The sequence below is a fragment of the Pseudorca crassidens genome, chromosome 2 (assembly GCF_039906515.1).
Source record: "Pseudorca crassidens isolate mPseCra1 chromosome 2, mPseCra1.hap1, whole genome shotgun sequence".
Taxonomy (NCBI): domain Eukaryota; kingdom Metazoa; phylum Chordata; class Mammalia; order Artiodactyla; family Delphinidae; genus Pseudorca; species Pseudorca crassidens.
In genome coordinates, this window is record NC_090297.1 from 182108937 (window position 1) to 182134770 (window position 25834).

The 25834-nt window shown below is 38.1% G+C and overlaps 1 protein-coding gene and 1 non-coding gene across 3 annotated transcripts in view; both read left to right on the forward strand.

Moving 5' to 3' along the window:
• PTPRC (protein tyrosine phosphatase receptor type C) overlaps window positions 1-25834 on the forward strand; it is a 123098-nt gene that overhangs the window by 87940 nt on the left and 9324 nt on the right. For both annotated transcript variants that reach the window (XM_067729837.1, XM_067729838.1), the window contains 13 exons: window positions 900-960; window positions 8487-8595; window positions 9205-9239; window positions 11838-11947; window positions 12505-12595; window positions 12687-12763; window positions 17290-17326; window positions 17425-17522; window positions 18246-18371; window positions 20084-20241; window positions 20455-20590; window positions 22478-22627; window positions 25687-25777. In XM_067729837.1, coding sequence (XP_067585938.1) covers window positions 900-960; window positions 8487-8595; window positions 9205-9239; window positions 11838-11947; window positions 12505-12595; window positions 12687-12763; window positions 17290-17326; window positions 17425-17522; window positions 18246-18371; window positions 20084-20241; window positions 20455-20590; window positions 22478-22627; window positions 25687-25777 — 1279 coding nt within the window. The remainder of the gene's footprint in view (window positions 1-899; window positions 961-8486; window positions 8596-9204; window positions 9240-11837; window positions 11948-12504; window positions 12596-12686; window positions 12764-17289; window positions 17327-17424; window positions 17523-18245; window positions 18372-20083; window positions 20242-20454; window positions 20591-22477; window positions 22628-25686; window positions 25778-25834) is intronic.
• Window positions 7066-7138, forward strand: TRNAD-AUC (transfer RNA aspartic acid (anticodon AUC)). Its single transcript has one exon. It is a non-coding gene; the product is annotated as a tRNA-Asp (tRNA).

Sequence of the window (25834 nt, forward strand, 5' to 3'; positions counted from 1 at the left end):
ACTTTTCTACATTTCTGGTTCCTGAATTTTTTATTGCAATTAATTATTAGTTTAAAAGGATAATTGTCCTTTACAATTTCTGCCCTTTGGAATCTCCAGTAATTTTTACAGCTCAGTGTGTGATAAATATTTATGAATACTCTGTGAGTACTGAGGATATTATATACCCTCCATGGGGTAAAAGCTTAGATATATATTTTTCAGATTTATTATTAATCTCTTCTATTAATACTCTTTAGATCTATTTTTGCTTCAGCTGTTTTTTTGCTGAAGATTCTTAATGCTTTCCTGCTCCATGCTGTTTCCTTGTATATCTAAATTGTTTTGCTTTATTGTGTTCAATATTTTGAACTACTTATGTCTACACTGTAGAGTTTACCCTGTATCATCAATCTTGATCATTTTAACCCTTCTGAACTAAATATCACTTGAATATAAATACTGTGATTCTTACATTATATTGTTTCCACTTAGCCTTAAAAACTTTTTTGTACGTTTTATGTATAACTTCTAAAGAGTATGCAGCAGAATTTCCTTTTGAAAGAACTATGAAGATGTTAGCCTATTAATAGGGAATCAACTTTAAATGACGAACATTTTGATGTGTTGGATTTTATTCCTTCATTTTCACTTATTCTTGCTGATTATAACTATTAGTATTATTATTATTGCTAAATGGGCTAAGATTTCTTTATATCTTTTTCACTGGTAAATATGTTCTTTAAAACATTTTGATAATAAAGTATTGACATAATCTTGAAGTTTCAACTTTAAATTAAAGTTAACCAGTATATTTTTTATGAAAATAAACAACAATGTATGACAAATATGTATGTGTTATATTGTGATTCATAAATTTACACTAGAAAACTATTTTCTCTTTTATTACTGAAATTCAGGTTTTTTATCACAATGGGAAATATGCTGGTCATCCAATAATTGTTTCACAATCAACATCTTGTAAGTCATCACTTAGCTATTTATTATATTTATATTAAATATATAGTAGCACTTAGCTTTATTATTTTACATTCCTACTCATGTTTAATTATTAAATGTTTATATTATATATTTTCCAAAAAACATTATATTTTAAGTTGTGTGTGCAAACAGATGTACAGGTGAACACCATATTAAAATATAATATCTTAAATTCAAATTAAGATATTAAATTATTAAAAGAGTTCATAAAATAATTCATAAAGTATTTACCTGCACAGACTAATATTATGATTATGCTTATGGCATTTCTTCATGTTAGTAACAAGCATGTTTGTTTTGTGTATGTGTTAGAAATTGTCACCTTTTTTATTCTGTCCCTCAAGCATTTGCTTAGCAGAAGCAGGCGTTACATACAAATCTGTGCTGATTTACCCAACTGAGCTAGGATACACATTCCCTAATAACAGTATGGCTTTTTAATGTTTTGTCACTAATATTTTAAAATATTTTAATCAAAACAAAGGTCACTCTAGAAAAAAATCACTGAAATGAAGAAAGCCATGTGTCACCTTCCCTCACCGGTTGTTCTGCTCTCCAAAATGACCACTTTTCACCATTTCTGTTTTCAATTCTATAGTTTCCTCCATATATAAAAAGGATATTGTCTGCTGCTCTTTCTAGAGTTTTAATGTTGCTTATTGATCTGAGCCTGCGGAGGAAGAAGACTTAGCACACTGCTTTAAGTTTTCTCTACTTGTTAGCTTTCTAAATTCAATTCAATTCAATTCAATTCAAAGCTCCCGGTGCAGTGTTACGAAACACAGGCTGTTTCTGATGTCACCTTGTCACTTCTCCGTCTTTGTCAACTACCTGCACGTGCACAATCATTAATGCTTCATTTTCCCAAGTCTTTCCAAAGAGGGAAGATATAAAAACAGCTTATTTTCCAAACTGCTTTACTAAGTCCCATACAAAATTTTAGTTCTTTCTGCTCAGATTTATAAAATAAAAGCTCCTAATGTGAAATGCCAAACAAATTCAGCCAAGTATCTTTGACTTTATTTCCATATACTTTTCTTTTATAAGCCCTTACTATAACAACAGCTTCATTGAGTTTTTCTGATTATGTAAATAATTTATAGTGGCAGCATTTATTCTTGGGGTCGTAGACTCCACTGGACATTTCATACTCCTATCTTAATAAGCCAGGCCTGGCACCATTTCCCTCAGAGAAACACAGAGTGGGAAACACAGCCAGGAAGGGGGTCTGGCCAAGAAAATCCTGCTAGCATTGCCCACTGCAGTCCGGGGACTATGAACTCTTTGACCCTCTAGAGGCAACTGAGCTATAAGACTGAGGCCATATGTGTGGGAGCGACCCTGGCTTAGAAGCCCCATGTATCTCTTATAATAGTGCCACAGTTATAGCTACCAGATGTGCCAACAGGGATGCACCCAGTAACAAGATGTGCCAGGGGTTAGTGCATTCAGGGAAATCAAGGCCAGGGCTTCCCACCAGAATACCATCATTCATACATAACCCTCCTGTCCAGATGCCGTTTGGAAATCAGGGATTGTGTTTACATTAGCAATGTTGCCTGGTGACACAGCTACTATTCCATCTTCATCAGATTTCTCCTTCAGTGGAGCTAGAGGGTTATCCTATGCTCCTTTTTGCCCATAAAGCAGAAAAAGTATTAACTCTTTGCTAACAACAGCATTTTCATAAGAGATAAATAATGTCTTCACATTTTAATACTGACATCTACTCCAGGGGAGAGCTTGGGTTTCGAATTGCAAAAGCACAGCTGCTAGAAATGTATTACTGAGTTTCTCTGGTATCACATTCCATCATCTGCATTTTGACAACATTCCCAATTGAATTCCTGGGGTCCTTTTCTTGTGGAACTCTCTGAGGCTACCATCATAAAATTTTCCTTTATCAGTTTCCCATTTTAAAATTGCTGTATTTGAATCTCATGGGTTTTGTTGTTGTTGTTGTTGTTGTTTTTACTGGTTTATATCTTCTAGTGTAAGAAGAAAATATTCTAATTTCTGCAGGCATGAAAATATCTATATTCTATTCTAACACAATCAATATTTTGCTCTGGCATAGATTTTAAGTTTAAAACTATAGAATTTAAAGTATTTCAGTTTTGTTCCCCTACATCCAGTATTACTTTCTAATGCCATCCTGCTTCTCATTCTTTTCATATGTTCCCTCATTTTATTTTCTCTCTAGAACGTTTAGGCTTTCCTCTTTATTCTTGGTCTGACATGGGTCTTTTTCACTTATTTTCCTGGATGCTATTGGCTTTCGTGACCTGGAGACTTGTATCTCTGGGAAGTTTTCTTTGTTCCACTTTCTTTTTGCAGTCTTTTTGGAGCTCATCTTAGTCACATTTTGGAATCATTAGTCGATGTATTATTTTGGCATCTGCCTTTTGTGTTGAGGGTTTCTTTGAGAGTTCCGTTCTCATGGGCAGTCTGACCAGAGTTACAGTGACACAGGGGAGAAGGTGATTAGAAGTTCTGTGGTCCTTAAGGGGCCGTATTGACTGAGGAGATTCTCTGTGTTGTTACTGATTTATTTTCTCCGGCATCATTCATAATCTCCAGAAATGAGTCCACAACTAGTCCTTGCGGTAGAGTGGAGGGTGCGGGATGGTTCCCTCAGGGGAGGGCACAGGGCCAGTGTCCAACCATTCCACATGCAGACACTTGCTTCTCCTGCTTCACTTTCGTGCTGGGCCTCCTCCCTTCTCTACTTGGAGCCTGATTTTACCTCTAGACTCCTACCTCTTCCATTCAATTTTTCCAAAGAGTAGGCTTGTGTCTCCTCCTCCCTGGTGTGTCTTTCAAGAGATGCCTGGGTTTTCTATAAATAGACCCTCAATTGTGCCATTTTGGTCTTTTGATTGGTTTCCACTGTCCATGGTGCCTGGGAGCTTGAGGCCCAGGTGTTCTTGGGAAGGTGTGTGTCCCTCGTCACCACATGCTTCTCTGGTTGTGGCTTCCTCTCCTTTGCTTCCTACCTTCCAAAACTTGTCAAAATCTCTCAACCTCTGGCTCCCCGTCTCCCATCCTGTCTGCCATCATGGATCTTCGCCTCGGTCAGTGTTACAGGGGCTCCTAGAGAGAAGAGAGAAGAGCAAGTCTTAGGCCACGGGACGTATCTGAAGCCTTGGTTGTTCTATTATTAATACGTTTATGGAGGCACATCTGATGCTATGTCATGTTTCTATAGAACCAACAGCCCTAATTAATTGCCATGGATTGCAATGCTCACTCAACACCATTTGGTGTGTTTTTTGCAAAATTCTTGTATATGCTGCTGGCCTTCTCTTTCTCACTTGATAGATATACATACATATAGACATAAATATAGATATAGACACACACATGACACGTATATAGGCATCCTCACAACACCTTTCTAAAGAAGATCAAATCATTCCCATTTTATAGATGAGAAAATTTAAACTCGGACAATTTAATTATTTTGCCCCATGTTAAGAGTCAAAGAAATGCCAGAGCCAGGATGCAGACTCAGCTCTGACATCTGACAATCTCCATCTGAAATTAATTTTCTATGTTCCTGTTTTTATGAATCTCCAGTTAGAGACATCTGGAGCATGAGACACGCTGTTTGGGCAGCCGTTGGCCTGGCTGAGTCACTCCATCTTTCTGGTTGTAGGAGAAATGTCTCATGCTCAGGAAGTCTTCCACGGACCATACAGAAAATAGGTTCCCCTTACCTTCTTACCACTCTATTTTTTTCCTTTAAATATAAGGAAAATATATAATTATTTTATTTACCTGTCTAGCCTTTCTTTTTCCCCAAAGGTAAGGAAAATTCCCTCAGAACTGGTACCTTTTTATGCCTATTTTCTGTCATATCCCCAGAGACCGTCACAGTTTTAGGACACGTAGCATTTGCTCAGTCAGTATGGGATGAAGAGGGGTACCAATCAGTTAAGGCAACGATGGATGCTATAACAGTTAAGCCCCCAAATCCCAGTGAAGTAACACAACAGACATTTATTTCTTACTCCACACCAATTGGGGATGTTTGTGGGCATGTAGAGGGTGGGGTTCTGCTCCACACACCATTCAAAACTCCAGGCTGACACAGGGGCTGACCTCTCCCACACATGGCTTCTGAATTTGTGAGGACAACCAGCATCCAGCCAGCAGTTTGGAGAAGAGACGAGGTGAAGTGTCTCTCCAGAGGGTGGGTAAACACCAGACCCAGAAGAGGCTTATATGCCTTCTACCCTTATCTCAGTTACCTGGACACACTTAACAGCAAGGAAAGCTGGAAGGAAGAGAAAAGAGGTGTGCTTAAGAGTCAGTCAGTGTCAGCCACAGGCAGGAAGGAAGGAAGCAAGTGAGGGGAGGAGGCTGTGGCTTCAGCCACGCTGAACTATATGGACTGTCTCCAGGCAAAAATCACAGGGAGGTAATGCTTTGTATTAGTTTTCTCTTGCTGTCCAACAAATTACTGCATGCTCAGTGGCTTTACACCACACCTGTTCATTAGCTCATAATTCCGTAGGTCACAATTCCGGCTCCATGTGACCAGGTCTTCAGCTCAAAGCTGAAATCTAGATGTTGGCCAGAATGAGTTTTTATCTGGAGAATATGCAGAAAAAGTGCTTCTGAGGTCATTCCAGGTTGACGGAGTCCTGTTTCTTGCTGTTGTGGGACCGATGACCCAATTTCCTTGGGGGCTGCCGGCCAGGGCTTGCACTCAGCTCCCAGAGGCCCCTCACGTTCTTTCCACCTGGCCTCCTCCATCTTCAGGCCAGAGCAGTGTGTGGGATCCTGGTGCTTCAGATCTCTGACTTCTGCTTTTAAAGAGCTCATGATTAGTTTGGACTCACCCAGAACAATTTCCGTATCTTCCAGTCCCAACTGACTTGACGCTTGAATTCTCTCTGCACAATCGCTTTGCAGCAGTACCTAGTTAGTATTTTCTGAAGTAACCAGGACCTGGAAATCTTGGGCGGCGTATCTTGGAATTCTGCTCACCATATATTTCCTTCAAAACACCCAGTCTTCTCAGCCCGCCCCTGCCTAAAACATACAATTTCTGTATTGCCTTAGAAACATGACTGAAGAGGGTTGAATTTCTTTCCTCATTGAAAATAGTAAGAGCACTAAGTCTCTCCCTATCTCCGCGAACCATAGCCATGGTAGTGAACCCTGATGGACAGCCCCTCATCCCCTTGGGTCCTCCACTCCCTCTGTGCACAATATTAATTCATAATCCATCGTCATGGATTAACCATTAATCCATAATCCATAGCCACTCTCTTGCAATTACTCTTGAATCCCTTGATCCTGTCAACCCAAACCCCTGATGTAACAGTTTTCTTCTTTCTCTCCTGCATCATGATTTCCCTTCTGTGCTGGATGGGTCTCATCAAGATGCAGTTGTTAAAAACCAACAAAAAACAGCAACAACCACAATATTTCTTTTGACCCTATTTCCTCTTTGGTTGCCACCCTATTTCTTTACCCCCTGCAACTCCCAACAGTAAAGCTCATTTCTTCCTATTTCACTTGTGAGTCCCTTTGCAGGTTCCATCTTTCTCCTCCAACCTTTGAATACTGGAGTGTCTCAGGACTCAGTCTTGGGGTTTCTTTCCTTTCTATCCAATTTTAATTTCCTGGTGAATTAGTCAATCTCATAGCTTTAAGTAACAGATCTGTGTTGAAGACTCTCAAATTAATGTCCAGTCCCAGCCCCTTCCTCGTGAGATTTATGGTAGGAGAGCCTCAGATCTGCATATCCAGTTTCCTACTTGGTGCCTCCACTTGGGCATCTAATTGTTCTTTCAGACTGTCAAATCCAAAACTGAGCTTCTGTTCCCCTCAGAAGGCTGTTCTGCCCACAGCCCTCCTGATCTCCGTTCACTGTAGCACTGGATGACTACTTCACCTAACTCCAGAGCCATCTACCTCATCTGAACCACTGTCATATTTTGCCTGGGTTATGGCATTTTCAATAAGGGGTCCTAAGGATCTGTATAATGCACACATTAGAGTTAATTACTCCTCTACTCAAAATCCTGCAAGTGCTACACATTTAACTCCAAAACCTGTGTAACTGGGAATTCCCTGGTGGTCCAGTGGTGAAGACTCTGCTCTATCACTGCAGTGGGCCTGGGTTCGAACCCTGGTTGGGGAACTAAGATCCTACAAGATAAGCAGTGAAGCAAAACAAAACAAAGCAAAACAAAAAGCAACAATAACAAAACAACGTAACCTTAAAATGATTTACAAGGCCCTCCAACCTGACCCTTGCGCTCTGCCAACTCCTGGCCATATTCTCAAATGGCATCGCCTGCTGCCCATCTCTCTCTCCCTCCACTTCACCCTCTCCGGATTCTGGATTCTTGCTGCTCCTTGGACACGGGGCATGTTCCTGCCTCCAGGCTCTCACCTAACTACACCTGTGCCTAGAACCAGCATCCGCCAGTACCTCCTTAGCTAACTCCTTACCTTCCCAGTCTTTATCATCTTCCAACCTACTTTACCATTCACTTACTTAATGTGTATATTCTTAACTGTCTGTCTTACGTCCCAGAACATCAGTCCCATGAGGACAGGGGTCTTTGTCTGTTTTGTTCTCTGAGACATCTTAAGTACCTAAATCAGTGTTTGACACACACTAAAGACTCAAAATACTTTGTGTGAATTGTGAATAATTAGTACTGACTATGCTCCAGGCATGGTGCTAAACGTTTACAGTGAATCAAATTTGTTTAGCCTCATTTTAGGAATTAGGGATGGAGACACAAAGATAATAAGGATTTGGGCCAAGGTCCCAACTAGGAAGTGGCGGAGCTAAGTCTGGCTCCCTAATGCCTCTGTGGTACTTTACTGCACTTTCACTGCAGACAAATAGTATGACCTACTTATTCAAGGCAAAGCATATTTCCAATACACTCTCTTTTCTCTGCCCTTCCTCCAAGAAAGGGTGTGATTTCACATTAAACCTTAGTGAAAATACAGGTCAGAGTAAGACTAATCCCAACTGTAGAATGAAATAATTTTGTCCCTTGGATAACTGATTGTATACCTCAATGAGCAGGTTTATCTCTGTGGGGCAGAGACCTTTCTGATCCCCTTAAGAGACTACCTACTTCTGCATATAAAGTTAAACTATAGGAGGTTCTCTCTGAGAATTGTAACTAGATTACCTCTTCGATCCCTTCAAAATGGAGTGACTGAAAGAAAGAGAATTAAATATAAATGATACTATCTCATAAAAGGACATTATTTGATAGGAAGGAAGAGAATTGCTCTTCTATGCTCTATCGCTCTTAAAATATGAAATGTTTTATTGGTTCTGAACAATATAGGCAAGATTTACAAAATCAGGAATGTATTGTCTTTGATCTCATTCTAAAAATTGTACTTTTTGAAAACTTCAAAAGAAATGAAAACGTTAAACTGTAAGATGATCTTTTCAAAGAATCCAGCAAAATATTTGGCATAATAAGCTCTCTTTATGTGTTCTTTTTCATTTCTAGATAATTCTAATGCAGTGATCATATTTCTGGTATTTCTGATTATTGTGACATCAATAGCCCTGCTTGTTGTTCTCTATAAAATCTATGATCTGCAAAAGAAAAGATCCAGGTAAGAGTTGATTTTAAGATGAAAAAATAATAATAGTAGTAATAATGATGAAAACCCATTTATGAGGCCAGTTTGGAACCAATTAAGTGAAAAATGTGAATTCAGAGACGACAGGACTAAGTCCAGGACATCACTGACCTTTTGATCAAAGACTTTCACATGGTCTTATTGGTTTATATTAAATATTAATATTTTCTACGTTCACTAATAACTGGATGGATTCCCTTTAATAATAACCAATGAAAAGAATGTGTCTTTTCTTTTAGTAAAAAGTGGTCAGAGAGATCTAGAAATGACAAAGGAGAGAAGTATCTAGGGAAGGATATGCATTCCTCTGTCCAGGAACAACTACATTTTACGAAAACCAAGACGTTCCAAATAAAATAATGTGGTCAGTTATCCGAGTTTGGTTGACCACCTGTGATTGGTTTCTTCCTCCCCACTTTTTCTCCCCCCCCATCATCCCCTCCCATCCTCTGCCCTTTTCCTTTTTGTCTTCCCCCTCTCCACTCCCTTCTTCCTTCAAGACATTCATTAAACATAAATTGATTGCCAACTAATTTCTATGTTTCTTAAGAGTATGCAAACTTACATTTCTTATTTTCACAGCAATTTAGATGAACAGCAGGAACTTGTTGAAAGGGGTAAGTATGCACATTTTTTACTGGTGATTATCCCCCTCCCATTTGAATCTACTCATTTGAAATAAGAATTCAATATTTAAAAAAATCTAACCTGGACTTCCTCTGTGGATACAATGATGAAATTTAAGTTATGTATTTATTCAACCAGCAAGGATCTATGCATTTCCCAGAGTAGGCCAAATATTGTGCCAGCACTGAAAATACGTCAGTGACAGGCCACAGACTCTGCTTTTAAAGGTTTAGAATCTAACAGAGGAAGAGAGACATGTGGACAAATATGACAGATTTGATAGATACCATCGTCGTGGACTGTGTGTGGTGCTATAGAAAGATGGAAGATGGAAAGCTGATTGTGGAGAAGGAAGGAATCTGGGTCTTCTAAGATTGTGGGGAAACATTGAGGAAGGAGCAGATGGAAAGCCACACAAATGAGGAGTGCAAGTGTATTCACGTCCCTGCCAGGGTGGGACACTGGCTGTTCCCACTAAAGGCACATTGATGGACATGACAAAAGATGGCAATTTGACTTAGGAAATGAAAACATATTCCATTTTTTCTCTCTTCTTAAAAACGTTTACAGTACTTCTTTCATTTCTCTTTAAAAATGTGATTTTTGATCCATTTAAAGGGCAGGAGATAAAGAAGTTGAAAACATGTTTATAATATAGGAAATGGTTTGCTTTTTTCATCCTCAAGACAGGAAACATTTCAGAACTCCTCTATCTGGTTTTAACTTGTCTCGGAAGGGTTTCCCTCTGCCAGGGCAGGTCCCAAATCCATAAGCAGAAGCTTTTGGGCAGGTTCCTTGGAGCTCCCCAATAGGCTTTATTTTCCATTGCAGAGTCTTGCTGACACCGTATTTTATATTCCGCTTGTTTGTTAATCTTCCTCCCTTGTCTAGAATGTCGGCTCTGGGACGGCAGGGAGGCTTTCCTTTCCCATTTAGTGCTTTATCCCCAGTACCTGGGTGGGCATGTGGGTTCCATACGTGTCAATGAATAAATTAATGTGGGAGATAAAATGTCCCGAGGGTTAGTTTTTATAGGTGCGCTGAGGGATGGATGAAGATCACAAGAGTGACAGGCACCTAAGACAGGTGGGGCACCATTGCCAGGGGTCAAGGAGCATTTATCTCAAAGTTGACACTGATCGCTCCTTGGAGTGATTAGAACTTACCCAAACTCCATAAAACCCCGAAGGTGGCCCTAGGTCAGAATTAATGAATGCCAGAAATCTCCAAACACCCAAAGAAGCAACCATACATGGACAGTTTGATAGTTATGATTGGATAGAAAATTTCCACGGACAAAAAAATAAATGTACAACCCTAATGGGCACCTTCTTTCTTCATCTAAAAAATAGGGGAAATTAACATGAATACTGAAAAACTACTGTCAGATATACCTGGGATAGTAGGAGTTGTTTCAGTATTCATATACACTTACAGCTATTTACATTAATATGTATTTTGTTCTTTAGTAAGTTATTTCACAAGCCTAGCATATAATGAGTTTCACTCTGGTGGCATAAAATATTAACACAATCTGTTCACAGTCAACTATAGAGATTATCACATTAAGATGAGTCCTGGGTATAGAGTATTCATCATATTCTCTTATTTATATGTTTACAGTATTTCACAAGTTAAAATAGATACAATAAAAAGAAAAAATTACAATATAGATGAGTATTGTTATTGCCATAAAATGCTTTTAATCCAACAAACAATGTATATATCCTCACAGTGGTGATATTTGGTCTGGAATCTGTTTGTAGATAGAAAATGAGGAAGGACATTCTATGTAGAGAGAACAGTGTGTGCAGAAACATGAGGACAAGAAAGTGTGTGATGCACTTGGAGAACACTCATGCCTAAGATGTAAAGCAAGTGTAGGAAACAGTGTGGTTGAGATGGGTCAGGTGAGATGATAAAAAGGGATCATATATCACATTAGACATTGAAACTTTAGCCTATAGGCTATGGAGCACAAACAATAGTGTGAGTTTTTTTCAACAAGCAGAGCTGCAGGCTCGTATTTGTATTACAGAAGATTAATTTGTGGCAGTTTAAAAGATAAGTCAGGGTGGGGACAGGCTGGAGTCAGGGAGACGAGTCTGGAAGATGTCCTTACGTGGATGAAGAAGAGTCCTGAGCATGATCACAGGCAGAAAGGATGGAAAGTACACGGTGACCTGTTGGATACAGGAACAGAGGGAGAAATCGTGGATCACCTGGAAATTTCCGTCTTGAATGACTTTGTGAATGGTGGTCCTGTTTGCCAAGATTTGAGATGCTAGAATAAAGGGAAAATTACTTTGAACATCTTGACTTTGAGGTCCCTATGGAATAACTGGGTGGAAAATCTGAGAATAAGAGGGAAAGATTAATACAAAGGCCAGAAGGGGGCTGGAGCCCAAGATTTAGACGTCATAGGTTTACAGGTGAATCTTTATGTGTGAGTGAGATTTTCCAGGTGGAATGTGTATGTAAAGGAAAAACACTAAGGACTGAATCCAAGGTATATATTTAATGAAATTTGCATGAACAAGGGAAAGAGAGACATTAACACTAGTCGTGAATCTTTACTACATTTAAAGATGATGAGAAGCAACTGATGAATGTGGAGCCCATCCATGCAGATGTTTTGTTGGAAACTTACAAAAGAAAGATCGCTGATGAAGGGAGGCTCTTCCTGGCTGAATTCCAGGTGTGTGCTCTTCTCGATACGTGATGAGAAAGTTTACTCTGTTATCAACGTAATTCACCTTAAATGTATTGTATAACCATTTGCCTTGATAGTTTATCCCACATAATAGTGCAACGGAGTCAAAGCAGCTATTTATTAGCAGATATTTGCAGACCAGAATATCATCGTCATAAAACTAGTCAACATTTCAAGATAATGCTGCTTCATTGTATGAATACTAGTTATGAAGCTGTATCTCGAAACGCATTTGGCTGATTTTGTCCTTTTGCTCTAGGTAATCATCCAAGTGTGTTTTTCAGTGAATTTTAAAGTGGCAGAGCAATAACTGCTAAATTTGCTCTCCTTCATGGGATTTATTTTCCAAGTAGCCTATCATTCATTTTTCTTAAAGAGTGTTTTTTGCATAATTCCTAATAATGTTCATTTATTACCATATGCAACTTGTTCATCGGTGTAAAGGAAATACGTTCCAGGAGGTGTCCTTTGTTCAAAAGGATAAGTGGCAAGGGGAAATGGTTTTTCTTGAATGTGACCCAAAGGATCTTTGTGTCTTTCAGAGCATTCCGAGGGTATTTGGCAAGTTTTCTATCAAGGATGCTCGAAAACCCTTTAACCAGAATAAAAACCGCTACGTTGACATCCTTCCTTGTAAGTGCTCATTGAGAACTGGATTTCCATACATTTGGGCTACTTGATTATTCATGATTTCACTTATTTAATATTTCTTTTCTTTGAACAGATGATTATAACCGTGTTGAACTCTCTGACATAAACGGAGACGCAGGGTCCAACTATATCAATGCCAGCTATATTGATGTGAGTAAAAAATGCATAACAGCCAGATGGTTTTAGATCTTCATCATTTTGTCTCTGACTATTTTCATTCTTCTGGTATCTATGCATTCCTTTCAGCTCCTTCTTTGCTATGGCAAATTTTTATTTGTTTAAATTTTTTATTTTTAAAAAATTTTATTGGAGTATAGTTGATTTACACTGTTGTGTTAGTTTCAGGTGTACAGCAAAGTGAATCAGTTATACATATACATATATCCTCTCATGGAAAATCTTTAGAAATATTATTTGAAATGATTTGAAGGAAGCTATAAATGCCATTGATATAAACAACAAAATCACTAATATTTGCAAGAATAGTTATTTATTATTTGTTATTGGTGCTAGGTAATATAGGATTTTTCTTTCCAAACAGAATGATAACTAAGAATTAAAATACTCTTGTACCTGTCATACGCTGGATATTATCTAAATTATCTATGTGTGTATTTCTCATAAGAGCCCCGTCTTTGCCCCTCACCATAGAGGATAGGACTGGGAGGCTCTGATTAATTTGGTACTTTTGCCCTTTTCTTATTTATTTATTTATTTATTTTTGTTTTTAGTAAATTTATTTATTTATTATTTTTGGCTGTGTTGGGTCTTCGTTGCTGCACGCGGGCTTTCTCTAGTTGCGGCAAGCGGGGGCTACTCTTCGTTGCGGTGTGCAGGCTTCTCACTGCGGTGGCTTCTCTTGTTGTGGAGCACGGGCTCTAGGCACGTGGGCTTCAGTAGTTGTGGCTCACGGGCTCAGTAGTTGTGGCTCACAGGTTCTAGAGCACAGGCTCAGTAGTTGTGGCTCACGGGCTTATTTGCTCCGTGGCATGTGGGATCTTCCTGGACCAGGGCTCGAACCCGTGTCCCATGCACTGGCAGGCGGATTCTTAACCACTGTGCCACCAGGGAAGTCCCTGCCCTTTTTCAATTAGTAACAGTATGAGGATATAGTGCATGGTTAATTTATCTAAAATGTTTAAAAATGTAATTTATTAAACAATTGTTCAGTAATTAATGCATCACACGAATTTTAAAAAAAAAAAAGCAGTATAAAAACACAGAGAGACTTAAAAACAATTCCTCCCACCCAATCCACCATTTACCCAGTGCCTCCACCTACCCTAAAAGGTAACCTCTATGTTGTTTCCTATTTATCCAGCGGGAGTTTTTTAATACACAAACAAGAAAACACCAACATTTGTTACCCCCTCCTTTATCCAAAAATGTTAATGTAATATTCACGCTGTTCTGTATAATGCTTCATTTACTTAAAACATATATCTTGGTTACATAAAATATCACTGTAAAAAGCAGGGACTGGCAAGCTTTCTCTGTAAGGGACCAGATAACAAATATTTGGGGTTTTGCCGGACATACCATCTCTGCCACAGCTACTCAGCTCTGAAGCCCAGTGACTACACTTCTATAAACAATACATAATGTGGCTGTTCCGAAAAACAAATTGCATTTACAAAATCAGGCCATGCTGATTTGACCCACAGGCTGTAGGTTGCTGGCTCTGAACACCGAACATTTCTACATCTTTCTTTAATATTTTTAGGGTAATTCTTGGCATAGCTGCATTATGAGGTATTTAATCAGTTCCTATAGTAACAAGCGTTAAATATGGTTTCTAATCGACTATTACAAACAATGGTTTAATGAATAATCTTGACTCATATTACTTCTCAATGAGTTTTAGCATATCTGTAGGATAAATTCCTCAAAGAAGAACTGCCGGCTCAAAGGGAATATGCATTTGTAATTTGAAAAGACATTTCCAAATAGTCCTCCACTGGGGTTGTACCCAGATATGTTCCACCAGCAAAGTAAGAGTGTTTATTTCCACACAGACTGCCAAAACAGTGACTATCAAAAATTGGTTTTGACAATCAAACAGTTGACAAACTGTCTCATACTATCATCCATGCTGGTTTATAAGGTAATTTCAAATTTTTCTCAAAGAAAAAACAATTGAAATTGAGGTTTGGTTTGTTTGTTCTGATCCACATGATTATATAAGCTTTCACCAACTTTCAGTGAAGAAAGTAAAATGTTCAAATTCTATCTATCTATTCATTTATTTATTTAGACAGTGTATTAATTCCCCAGAGTGGACATAACAAAACATCACAAACTGAGTGACTTAAAACAACAAAGATGTGTTATCTCACAGTTCTGGAGGCTGGAGGTCTGAAATTAAGGTGTGAGCAGAGACATGCTTCCTCTGAAGGGTCTGGGGAAAAATTCTTCCTTGCCTCTTCCAGCTTATAGTGGTTCCTGGCCATCCTTGGTGTTTCTTGGCTGGTAGCTGTATCACCCTGTTCTGTGCCTCTGTCAACACATGGCCTTCTTCCCTGTGTGTCTGTGTCACTGTGTGTCCTTTCTCTTACAAAAGACACCAGTCGCTGGATTTAGAGCCCATCTTCACCCAGTATGACCCCATCTTCCACAAAGACCCTATTTCCAAAGAAGGTGACATTCTGAGATTCTGAGTGGACATGAGTTTTCTGGGGAACATTATTCAGTCCATTACACACAATTTATGTAAAATTATAGGATAATGAAAAAAAACTTTTTACTTGAATCGTTCATGAAACAAGCATCTGCAACTTCTGTGTCCTTTTGTGAGACAGCTGATGATTTTCCAGAGCAAAATTCTTGACATTAATGATTATGATGACTGTATAATAATAATAATACAATTTATCATACATTTGCTATTTATCAGTCATGAATTTAAGTGCTTTACATATATTGATTCAATGAACTCTCACAACAACTCTGAGGTGTTCCCAATTTTGCTAGTAGAAGCAAAGCTAGGATGTTTTTTCTCAAGCATTTTGTCTGGAGACAGCCCTCTAACCTGTACAATGTCCTACTTCCCATCAACTTTGTTTGATGCATAAGAGTTTTTGTAGGGAGATTGGGATTGACATATATACACTAGTATGTATAAAATAGATAACTAATAAGAACCTGCTGTATTAAAAAAAAAAAAAGAACACACCCTCTCACCATACACAAAAATAAACTCAAATTGGCTTAAAGACTTAAACATAAGACATGACATCAAAAACTCCTTTAAGGGAGCATAGGCAAAATATTCTCTGACATAAATCATACCAATGTTTTCTTAGGTCAGTCTCCCAAGGCAGTAGAAATAAAAACAAATAAACAAAAAAACAACAAAAAAAGAGTTTTTATATTTTTGTTTCATGTTGTCCCTGTAAATTCTATCTCAAGCAACACATACCTCTTGGCCTGACATGTGCTCTTGGTATCCACAATGCAATTTCTTGTTCTTATGATATTCAAAAGGCTTGTTTATAGTGGCAACTAACACTTTCAAATGTGAGGTCATAGTCCAAAAATAATTACTAAGACTGTGTCATAATTTTGGCCTCTATTTTAACTTATTCTGTAGGTGACCACTGCAGGCCTTCACAATTAACGTTGAACAACTTTATTTGTGTATAGTGTCTTTTCCAAACAATAACTTGTTCTTCAAAGTAAAGTCATTGAGAGCAGATTTTATAAGGATTTAGACAGTCTCTAGGGAAAAAAACCTTATATTTTCTGTTCAAATAAATATGGTAATTATAGTATCGAGTTATACTTTTCTCCAGCAGACCTGGGAGCTCATGGAAAAAATATGTCTCCAGATTTTAGATAGGTACCTGACAGACTGTAGCCACTCAATGAATACTTGTTGAATAAATGAATGTATGAATAATACTATATCATGAGATAGAAGTTTCAAGAAGTTACTAAAATTAATCATGGATTATTGTGGCCCACGTGACTGAATTTCATCTAAGGGCAAAGGTTATCTCTCTGAAGGGCTTTTCTGATCACTGAGGTAAGTCTGAGGAGTAGGAGATAATTTGAAAGAAACTAGCACAGTGTCTCACCTGTCTCTATTCCTTCTTTGCCTTGGTAACCAGAGTGGAGAAAGCAGACATTGTAGGTAATAAAATGAAAGTTATTGTATCTCTTATCTAGAGTGGCAGAAAAGGATTCTAGGGAATCAGCGGTATATCCCAGCACTCGTTAAGAGGTAGAAGTATGGGGCTAACCTCAGGATGATTTATTGAAAGAAATTGAGTAAAACTCCCCAAAGTATCTCTATGGCTGGTAAGGAGGTTTGAATTCTGGCAGATGGTGCTATAAAGGTTGGCAGGATCTAAAATATAGGAGTGCCTGTATTATGCTTATAAATTGCTGCACCTTCCCACATGAAGATAAAGTCTATCTAGCTTTAAAAATTGTTTAGGGTATATAGCAAAGACCCATGAAGGTCATGAACATTGTTTGTAAATGTTGACAAACATATTTGACACAGTTAACTGCCACTGAGTTAATAAAACCCCCCTTTTAATTTGAAACTGCCCAGGGAAATACACAACCAAGAAATGGCAGATCTAAGGCAACTTCCCTATCTCACACTTTTGCATGTAAATATATGACTGAGCGCTCAGTAAATGATATACCTCTGTGTGTGTTTTGAACAGGGTTTCAAAGAACCCAGGAAATACATTGCTGCACAAGGTAATTTCTCTGAGAGTCCAACATTCTTTTTTGAAAAATTGTTTTATTGCACATTTAAGGAGATATTTCTTACCAGTTTTTATTTGTTTACCCCCTAGGTCCCAGGGATGAAACTGTTGATGATTTCTGGAGGATGATCTGGGAACAGAAAGCCACGGTTATTGTCATGGTCACTCGATGTGAAGAAGGGAACAAGGTAAGGACCCAGAAGGTTCATAGGGTGAAGGTCCAGGACTCACAGGGTGGAGGCTGGATGTTAGGAAAAGACAGTGTTGAACTGCATTTTGAAAAGTCACGTGTGTATGTGCTTGATGACAAAACAGATCATTCTCTGTCTGAATCAGTATAACACTTGATTTAAAATTTCATACTTGTAGAAAAATTAAATATGCACATATATAAATATTTGTATATAAGTATAACATTTAAATGTTTCTGCTTCATTGCTGGACTCCTACGTGATTCCTAGTTTGTTGCAGTATTATTTTAAGTTCAGTACACTTCTGTGGGCTGATTTCACAAATACTTGTTAATACTTGAAACACACAGACCTTAGGCAGATAGATGAAAATTCATGTAACGTGACTTTAGGAAGCGTGAAAACCTCCCCATCCCCCAGCCTGAAATTAACCACACGCAACCACATCATTTCTGCTGACCACCAAGCACGTCCCCATTTAATATGCAGGTAAGCCTGGGAAGATCATCCTTCTTCTGCTGGGTCGTATGAAGGAAATACTTCAGGGCTCTTAATGGGAAATGGAATACTTTCCAAGCATCACAGTTTACAGGAGACTATAAAAATGTCTTGAGACTTTCAAAGAATACATTTTTGTTTCTTTTGTTTTACAAAGAATGCTTAATAAACAAATCCATTTACATGAAAAACTGGAATCATTAATGATTTTTTAAAATATAGAACAAGTGTGCGTTATACTGGCCATTGATGGAAGAGGGCAGCCGGGTTTTTGGAGATGTGATTGTAGAGATCAATGAGCACAAAAGATGCCCGGATTACATCATTCAGAAGTTGACCATTGCAAATGTGAGTTTGCTTTACGACATAATTTTAATTTTCATACTGTTTGTCTAAAAATATAATTATGGAATATTAAATGTGAGACATTGAAATATATCTAGAAAATTATTTTTTAATGAACTGCAGGAGGAAGAGTTGGGTTAGAACAATAATACAAGCCAACAGGGTCAAGTTAAGTCACTAGTGAAAATAGTGTTTGTCCACATCACATCAAAAGTGTTTATAATGCTGTGACCCTTGAAGTATAAAGAGCTCATCAATTGTGTTAAATGAATGACTGCATTATTGAATTAATGATAAAATGGTCCCTCATCTCAATGGGTTTATTACCATTATGGAAAATATATACAAATGGCACAGAGACTACTGTAAGAAGTCTAAAGTTCTAACTCTGTAGGTGAGATAAAATGTTTAGTTCCAAAAAGAAAATTGTCAGTGTGGCCTTAAATAATAGTTAAAATGGTGGTCTTCTCACATATTATATGGTTCTGCTCATATGAAAAGTCTACAATAGTCAAATTTATAGAGACAGAAAGTTGGTTAGTGATTGCTTGGGACTGAGGTGGGTGGAGCAGGAATAGAGGTGACTGCTAATCTGTATGGATTTCTTTTGGGGAGGTCATGAAAATGCCCTATAATTAGACAGTGGTGATGATTTACAACTCTGTGAATATAATGAAAACATTTACACTTTAAAGAAATGTGAAAATATCTTAATAAAGATGTCAAAAAATGGAAGTCTTTATAGATAAGGTTGAAATTTTCTCTGAATTCCATTTATGGGAGGTTTTCTCAGTAATCTAAATTGTATTTCCATATGATCCAGATACATTTTGTGAAAGAAAAAAATATCAGTTGCCTATTTCTCCCAAGGCCTCCTAAGGCCCTGTGGCATCACTAACAACTATGCCCTTGGAAGGCTGTGGAACAATCCCACCAGTGGTTCATGGCCAAAGACATGATGCACTAAAACCAAGAATGTAGAAGCCAATACCATTCTGGTTATGTTGATTAGTCTGCCATTACTATTCTTCATTAAGTCAGTTATTTCCTATCTGAAAATTAAAACCAACCAAGTTTGTTTGTTTGTTTGTTTCTTCTATTATCTAAATGTAGGTAGTTCTTCTTCATACTTGGTCAGAGAATTATGAATTATGTATCTTCTAGTGCTTACCTTGAAACTGGGAGAAACATGAGCTGTAATCTGGAGCTGACTCTCCTGAGTTCTCTCTCTACAGTCGAGCTGACACTTCTAATATGAGAAATATAGCATTAATCAAATAATTAATCAGCTTTCTTCATATGACAATAATCCTGTTTGTCTTCCTACCAAGCAGAAGTATTTCAAACAGCTGTGAGAATGGCTTTTACTTTGTATCTTTTCACACCCACCCACCAATCCCCTTGTTTTGTGTTTTATTGTTTTTATTTTGTTTGTTTGTTTTTGGCTTGGCAGCATGAAAGTTCCTAGTGGTTTCAGCTACACTTAACCATATGTTACTTACCTTCCTGGTAAGTAATTGCTTACTGGTTGGTGCATGCCAGTCCTGTGTGATGTCTCAATTCCTAGTTATTCATTGGAAAGGAAAATGTAATCATGAATGAAAAATAACTTGCACGAGGAGTTTTTTGTACTTTTCCTCCCTTCCACTTACTTATGTCCCATAGTTTGCTCTGAGAAAAAAATCATCTAAAAAAAAGTATTATCCCCTGGCTAGAGAAAAGAAAAAGCAACTGGGAGAGCAGTGACCCACATTCAGTTCACCAGCTGGCCAGACCATGGAGTCCCCGAAGACCCTCACCTGCTCCTCAAGCTGCGCAGGAGAGTGAACGCTTTCAGCAACTTCTTCAGTGGCCCTGTCGTGGTGCACTGCAGGTAAATAAAGACCTCCACCAAAAGCACAAGGGCTGTTCAAATTTTCACTCCTTGGGGTGTTAGGGCCACCCTCCCCTTTGGCAATTGCTACTTTGAGAAACAATCTATGAGGAGAAACTGACATTGTTTTCCCTGCTTCACCCTTGCTGGCTTTTCCATTCATTTTCCTGCCGTGATCGATCATACCTTCAACCTTTTCATTTGTTTTGTCAGTGCTGGTGTTGGACGCACAGGCACCTATATTGGAATTGATGCCATGTTAGAAGGCCTGGAGGCAGAGAGCAAGGTGGATGTCTATGGCTATGTCGTCAAGCTAAGGCGACAGAGGTGCCTGATGGTTCAGGTGGAGGTATGTTCCAGGCCATAGTCACTATCCTCACTTATGCCTTTTGGCTTAAATCTTTTTGTGGTGGGAGTAGAGATCTTAAAGGAAATCCAAATTCTTCTCAACCTCGAACAGTGGGTGAAAATTGTTTTCTTTTAATATCTGGAAAAATAAAGCACCAATTGCAGTTAGAAGCATTTTGCATTAGTGGCTGAGAGTACTGTGGAAGGAGGATGACTATAAAATGTATTTAAAAAAAATAATGAGGGGCTTCCCTGGTGGCGCAGTGGTTGAGAGTCCGCCTGCCGATGTAGGGGACATGGGTTCATGTCCTGGTCCAGGAGGATCCCACATGCCGCGGAGCGGCTGGGCCCGTGAGCCATGGCCACTGAGCCTGCGCATCAGGAGCCTGTGCTCCGCAATGGGAGAGGCCACAACAGTGAGAGGCCCGCGTATCGCAAAAAAATAAAAAATAAAAAATAAAAAATAATGAAATAGCACTTACACATATCAGATTGGGAAAAATTTTTAAATGCCAAAACCCAGTTTGGCAGCATCTCATAAAATTAAAACTGGGGAGACAAGAAGAGGACGGTACAGTGGTTAAGTGGGAACTAGATGTAGTAATTTCAAATCGTGCTTGTTGTTCTTAATACTGTGCACCATTTTACCAGTGTTTAATGTCCCTGTGCCTCAGTTAAGTCATATGTAAAATGGAGATAATGATAGTATTTACCTTACAGGGTTAACACACAAAGGGTAACCCAAGTAAGCACTTAAACAAGCCCCTGGAAGATGCATGTAGTCAGTAATTGTAAGCAATGGTTATTATCAAAATTGTCTGCATTTGACCCAGCAATTCTACATGTATGTATATAACCGAGAGAAGCATTTGCAAATGTGTGCTACTAGAAACATGTTTAAGAATGTTCATTGTGTTCAGCATTGTTAGAATAACAAAAACATAGAAAACCTTAAATATATATCAATATGGGAATGAGCAAACAGAATGTGGACATATGGACCCTTTGTAAACACATGCTCTGCTGCGATTGACAGGAATAATCTAGGTCTGTAGCTCTCTGTGTAGGTAGATGCTCAGATGAAAACAATGAGTGAATATAGTCACCAGATGAAACGTATACAATTCAATTTATGTCATTGTTAAGAAAGGACACAAAAATGTACAATGTTATAAATACATAGATATTAGTGTAGAAGTATAAAAACAGATTGTACACGAGAAAAAAAAAAGAAATTATTTCCTGTGGAAAAACACAATAGATTGGAAGGATGCTACAGCCAAACTCAGGGGACTAGAGGTGGTGTTAAAGAGTCTTGAATTTTATCAGAAATTTGTCATTTATTTAAAAATGGTGGATTCAAATATGATAAAAGGTTAGGAGTTGTTAAATATGGGTTTGGCCTATTGTGCTTTATAGAATAATTTTCTCTGTTAAAAGCTTCTAGGAAACTCTTTTAAAAAATATGTTCTATGGAATATCAACCTGCTTTTTTCTTTCTCAGATATAGTGTGAAACTTATTATAGTTTTATATATTAGTAATTTAACTTACTGACTCAATACTAGTCACAGAAGGAAGTAACAGATAATGTTTTTTAACTGTTAGGAATGAGATATAAGTTATGCCCTACCTTGTAGATGCCTCATCTATTTACCAAGCTATTTTGTTTTTTCTGGAAAAAAAAAAATCTGGGATGGAATTTGCTTATATCCCATAGAACCATGAGAGCTAACTTCCAGATTATTTAAATGTTACAGATATCAGTTTTCTTCTCCATACATTGTCTCCATATGAGCAAAATTATGGAAATGTAGAATTTATTTAAATGTGATTGATAGGACTTTAAGTTATCAATTAATTATCTATATTCTTCCCTGAAATTATAGGCACAGTACATCTTGATCCATCAGGCCTTGGTGGAATACAATCAGTTTGGGGAAACAGAAGTGAGCTTGTCTGAGTTACATCCATATCTGTCTAACATGAAGAAAAGAGATCCACCCAGTGAGCCTTCCCCACTGGAGGCTGAATTCCAGGTAACAATAGTGAGAACAAGAGCACCATTACAGATAACTTGAACCTCTGTCTCTTTTCCAGTGCTGTCCTATGTACTTGACATAGTTCTTGTATTTGGGCTTTGCCATGAAATGGAGCACAGATGAGAGAACAAAGACACGCAGAGTTTAAGAGAAATGCCTGAAAGCACACAGCTATTCTGTAGGAAACTTGTTTAAACCAAGAAATCTGATTCTACAGCCAACATTTTAACCATTTTTCATTAAGCTGGTATAAAATAAAGTGTCAGAATAATAGCATATGGCCACAAAATTGGCCCTCCAAAGGCAATGTAGCATCTCACCTTTAAAAACTACATCTGGTTTTGGTTTGTAAAGGAAATAGTTAGAGGAGTTTATGACTACTTAGGAACATGAACTGGCTGGAGCTGGTAGACAGAAACTGAAGGATAAATATGTGTGTCCTAACCTATTTATCAGGCAGTTACTCTGAAAACTAACCTAGGATGTAGCTCACTGTGATTTCACAGAGTTGGCAGAGCTATCTCCAAATTGCTCAGTTGTCAAAAAAATGTTTTGTAACTTCTCTTTCACCTATGATTTTCAGTTTATTGAATCTTTCCGTAAACTACCAAACTGGTCAATTCAGAGAGTTTCACAGCAAGACCAGGAATGTGCTTTTAATCAGATGCAGAATCATTGAATGTTTTGGATCAGAGTGGGGCTGGGGTGGGAGTGGGGCTTGAGATAATCACCGTGGTGGAACAGCTAGTAGGCTACCGGCATGGTCTTCGATAGAGGGGTGTTTTCTTATTCTTGCCCTTTTAGCTGATAAATTGACCACCTTTGATACATTAACCCCACTATACTGCATATAGATAGACACTGTTTAAAACACTTATACATTTAATGTAAACATTCATATGTAAAGTCACTTAAAAAAAAGGGTAAATTCTTTGGCTGAACAAATATGATTGAGTCTGTGCTCTGTACTGAGTACAATTCTAGGCACAAGAATCAAAGTGATTTGTATGTGGACATGGGGAGTGGGTGTGATCCAGACAGGTGGTGACCACAGCTCTCATAGAAACAGTGAAATTATTCCATCTAAGCAGAAAGGGAGACAGAAAATGAGGGTAGAGATGGAGGTTGGTTGGTAGATTAGTAACGGGAAGTTGAGGCAGTTCTTGTCTAATTGCCTTATTTTTCTCAAGAGAATACGAAGTAAGATCATTGGTTGGGCGTTTAGGGGGACAGAAGTGAGTAGGGCAAAGAAGGGCTTATGCTTGAGAAAGAGAAAAGCATATGAAATAGTTCTATCAAAGTAGGAAAGCAATCTCCCAGGCAAAGGTGGTAGGGGTGCCAGAATTATCGGATCATTTGAAATTTATGGTCGTGAAATTAAAGAGAGCCAGTCGGTTTTTTGTTTTGTTTTGTTGTTGTTTCCTACAGTAACATTGGGGTTAGAGCTGTGTATAGTTGGGTTAAACCCATCTAGAATTTTTTAAAGTGAATAATTGAAAGTTGGGAGGCAAAGGCACTAAGGGTGTTTGCAAATGAATGATACAGTGTGGATAATAAAGAGCATATTGACCACAGAAAGACATGAGGGAAAAAAAGAAAGGAGTAAAAACAATATGATAAAGGTTTTGATAGGATTGCAGATTGCTGGATTGGAGGTACTAAAATAAATGACTGGGAAGAATAGAGGTAATTTTCCGTAGGAAGGATGGTTGAAGTCATAACTTTTAAAGTGATGCAATCTTTGGAATGAAACCTACCTACAAAAGTGGAGTGGGGAATGTGGATGGCTGAAGAAAGGAGAAATATTATAGGAGGTGAAGAGGTTAAGAAATAAAGAGGCTGGAGTGTGATTTGAAACAAGGTTCCATATTTAGTTTGAAAAAAGGCACCATAGTTTTCGAAACATTTATATATAATACATATTCACACATACCTATATATACACAAACATATATGTGTATAATGTGTGTGTATAATCTTCCTGAACTTTGTATGATGAGTTCTCTCAGTTTAGGTTATTCATCCACTTGACAAATATTTATTTAAGTTATTTATTGGGAAGAAAAGGCTGCAGGCAGGGAGATCTTCCGGTAGAGATTGACCTGTAAACAGATATCTAAAGGGCGAGTAGAGGTTAGCAGAGTGAGAAAAAGGGACAAGGATAGTCCAGGTAGAAAACACACCTGAGAATCTGCTAAGAGTTAAAGGACAGCTTAGCCCCTTCCAAGACTGGGGGAAGTAGGTTTGGCTGCAGTGCAGGGGGTCCCAGCAAGAGGTAAGGCTGCAGAGACAGTCAAGGGCGTCTCCTGACAGGCTTTCTGTGCTGTACAGATGCTGAATCCTTCCTAACAAAGATGGGAAGCTGCCAAAAACCTGAGGGGGGACCTGCTCTGTTTTGTGTTTTAGAAGGATTAGAGCAAGTGAGATTGAAGATAAAGAGGCCAGTGAAAAAACTGCTGATGTTTTCAAGTAAGAAGTGAAAGCAGATTGGACTAAGTAGGAAGAGAGAAAAGCGGAAGGATTTGAGAGCTCCACCCGGAGAAATGATAGGTCTTGCCGACTGATTGATTGATTAGCTATCGCGAGGGAGAGGGGAAAGAGTCTGGAGGGTTTAAAGAAATGAGGTATTGATTATTTGCGTGAGCCTAGTCTTCGGCAAATGCTTCATCTGGAGAATTTACTTTGGATCATTTAAAATAATTTACCATTGCTTTTGCAATATGGAGAATAATCAACATCTATGCGATGCTTTCAACTTATACAAGAATAAACCATACTATTTTGCTATCCAGCACCTCTTAACCAGGAAACATATTCTGTTATATAACTGTATATGTTCAAATTCGCCATGTCAAAGTACTTAATACCTGAGCCATTATAAAGAAAAATTCAGAGGCAAACTTAAAAATTGTGCCCTTAGGGAACGTATGCAAATTTCACAAAACCTGGTGAAATTCTTTTCTTAGGGAGCATCTTACGCTACAATAATAAACTAAGCCAATACATAAATTTTTAAAGGAGTTTCCATTCTGTTTTTTTTTTTTTTTTTCCCTCAGAGACTTCCTTCATATAGGAGCTGGAGGACGCAGCACATTGGGAATCAAGAAGAAAATAAGAGTAAAAACAGGAATTCTAACGTCATTCCATGTATGCAGCTTATTTTATTTTTTGTATCAGATAAAGTGAAGCTCTCTTTTGAATTTG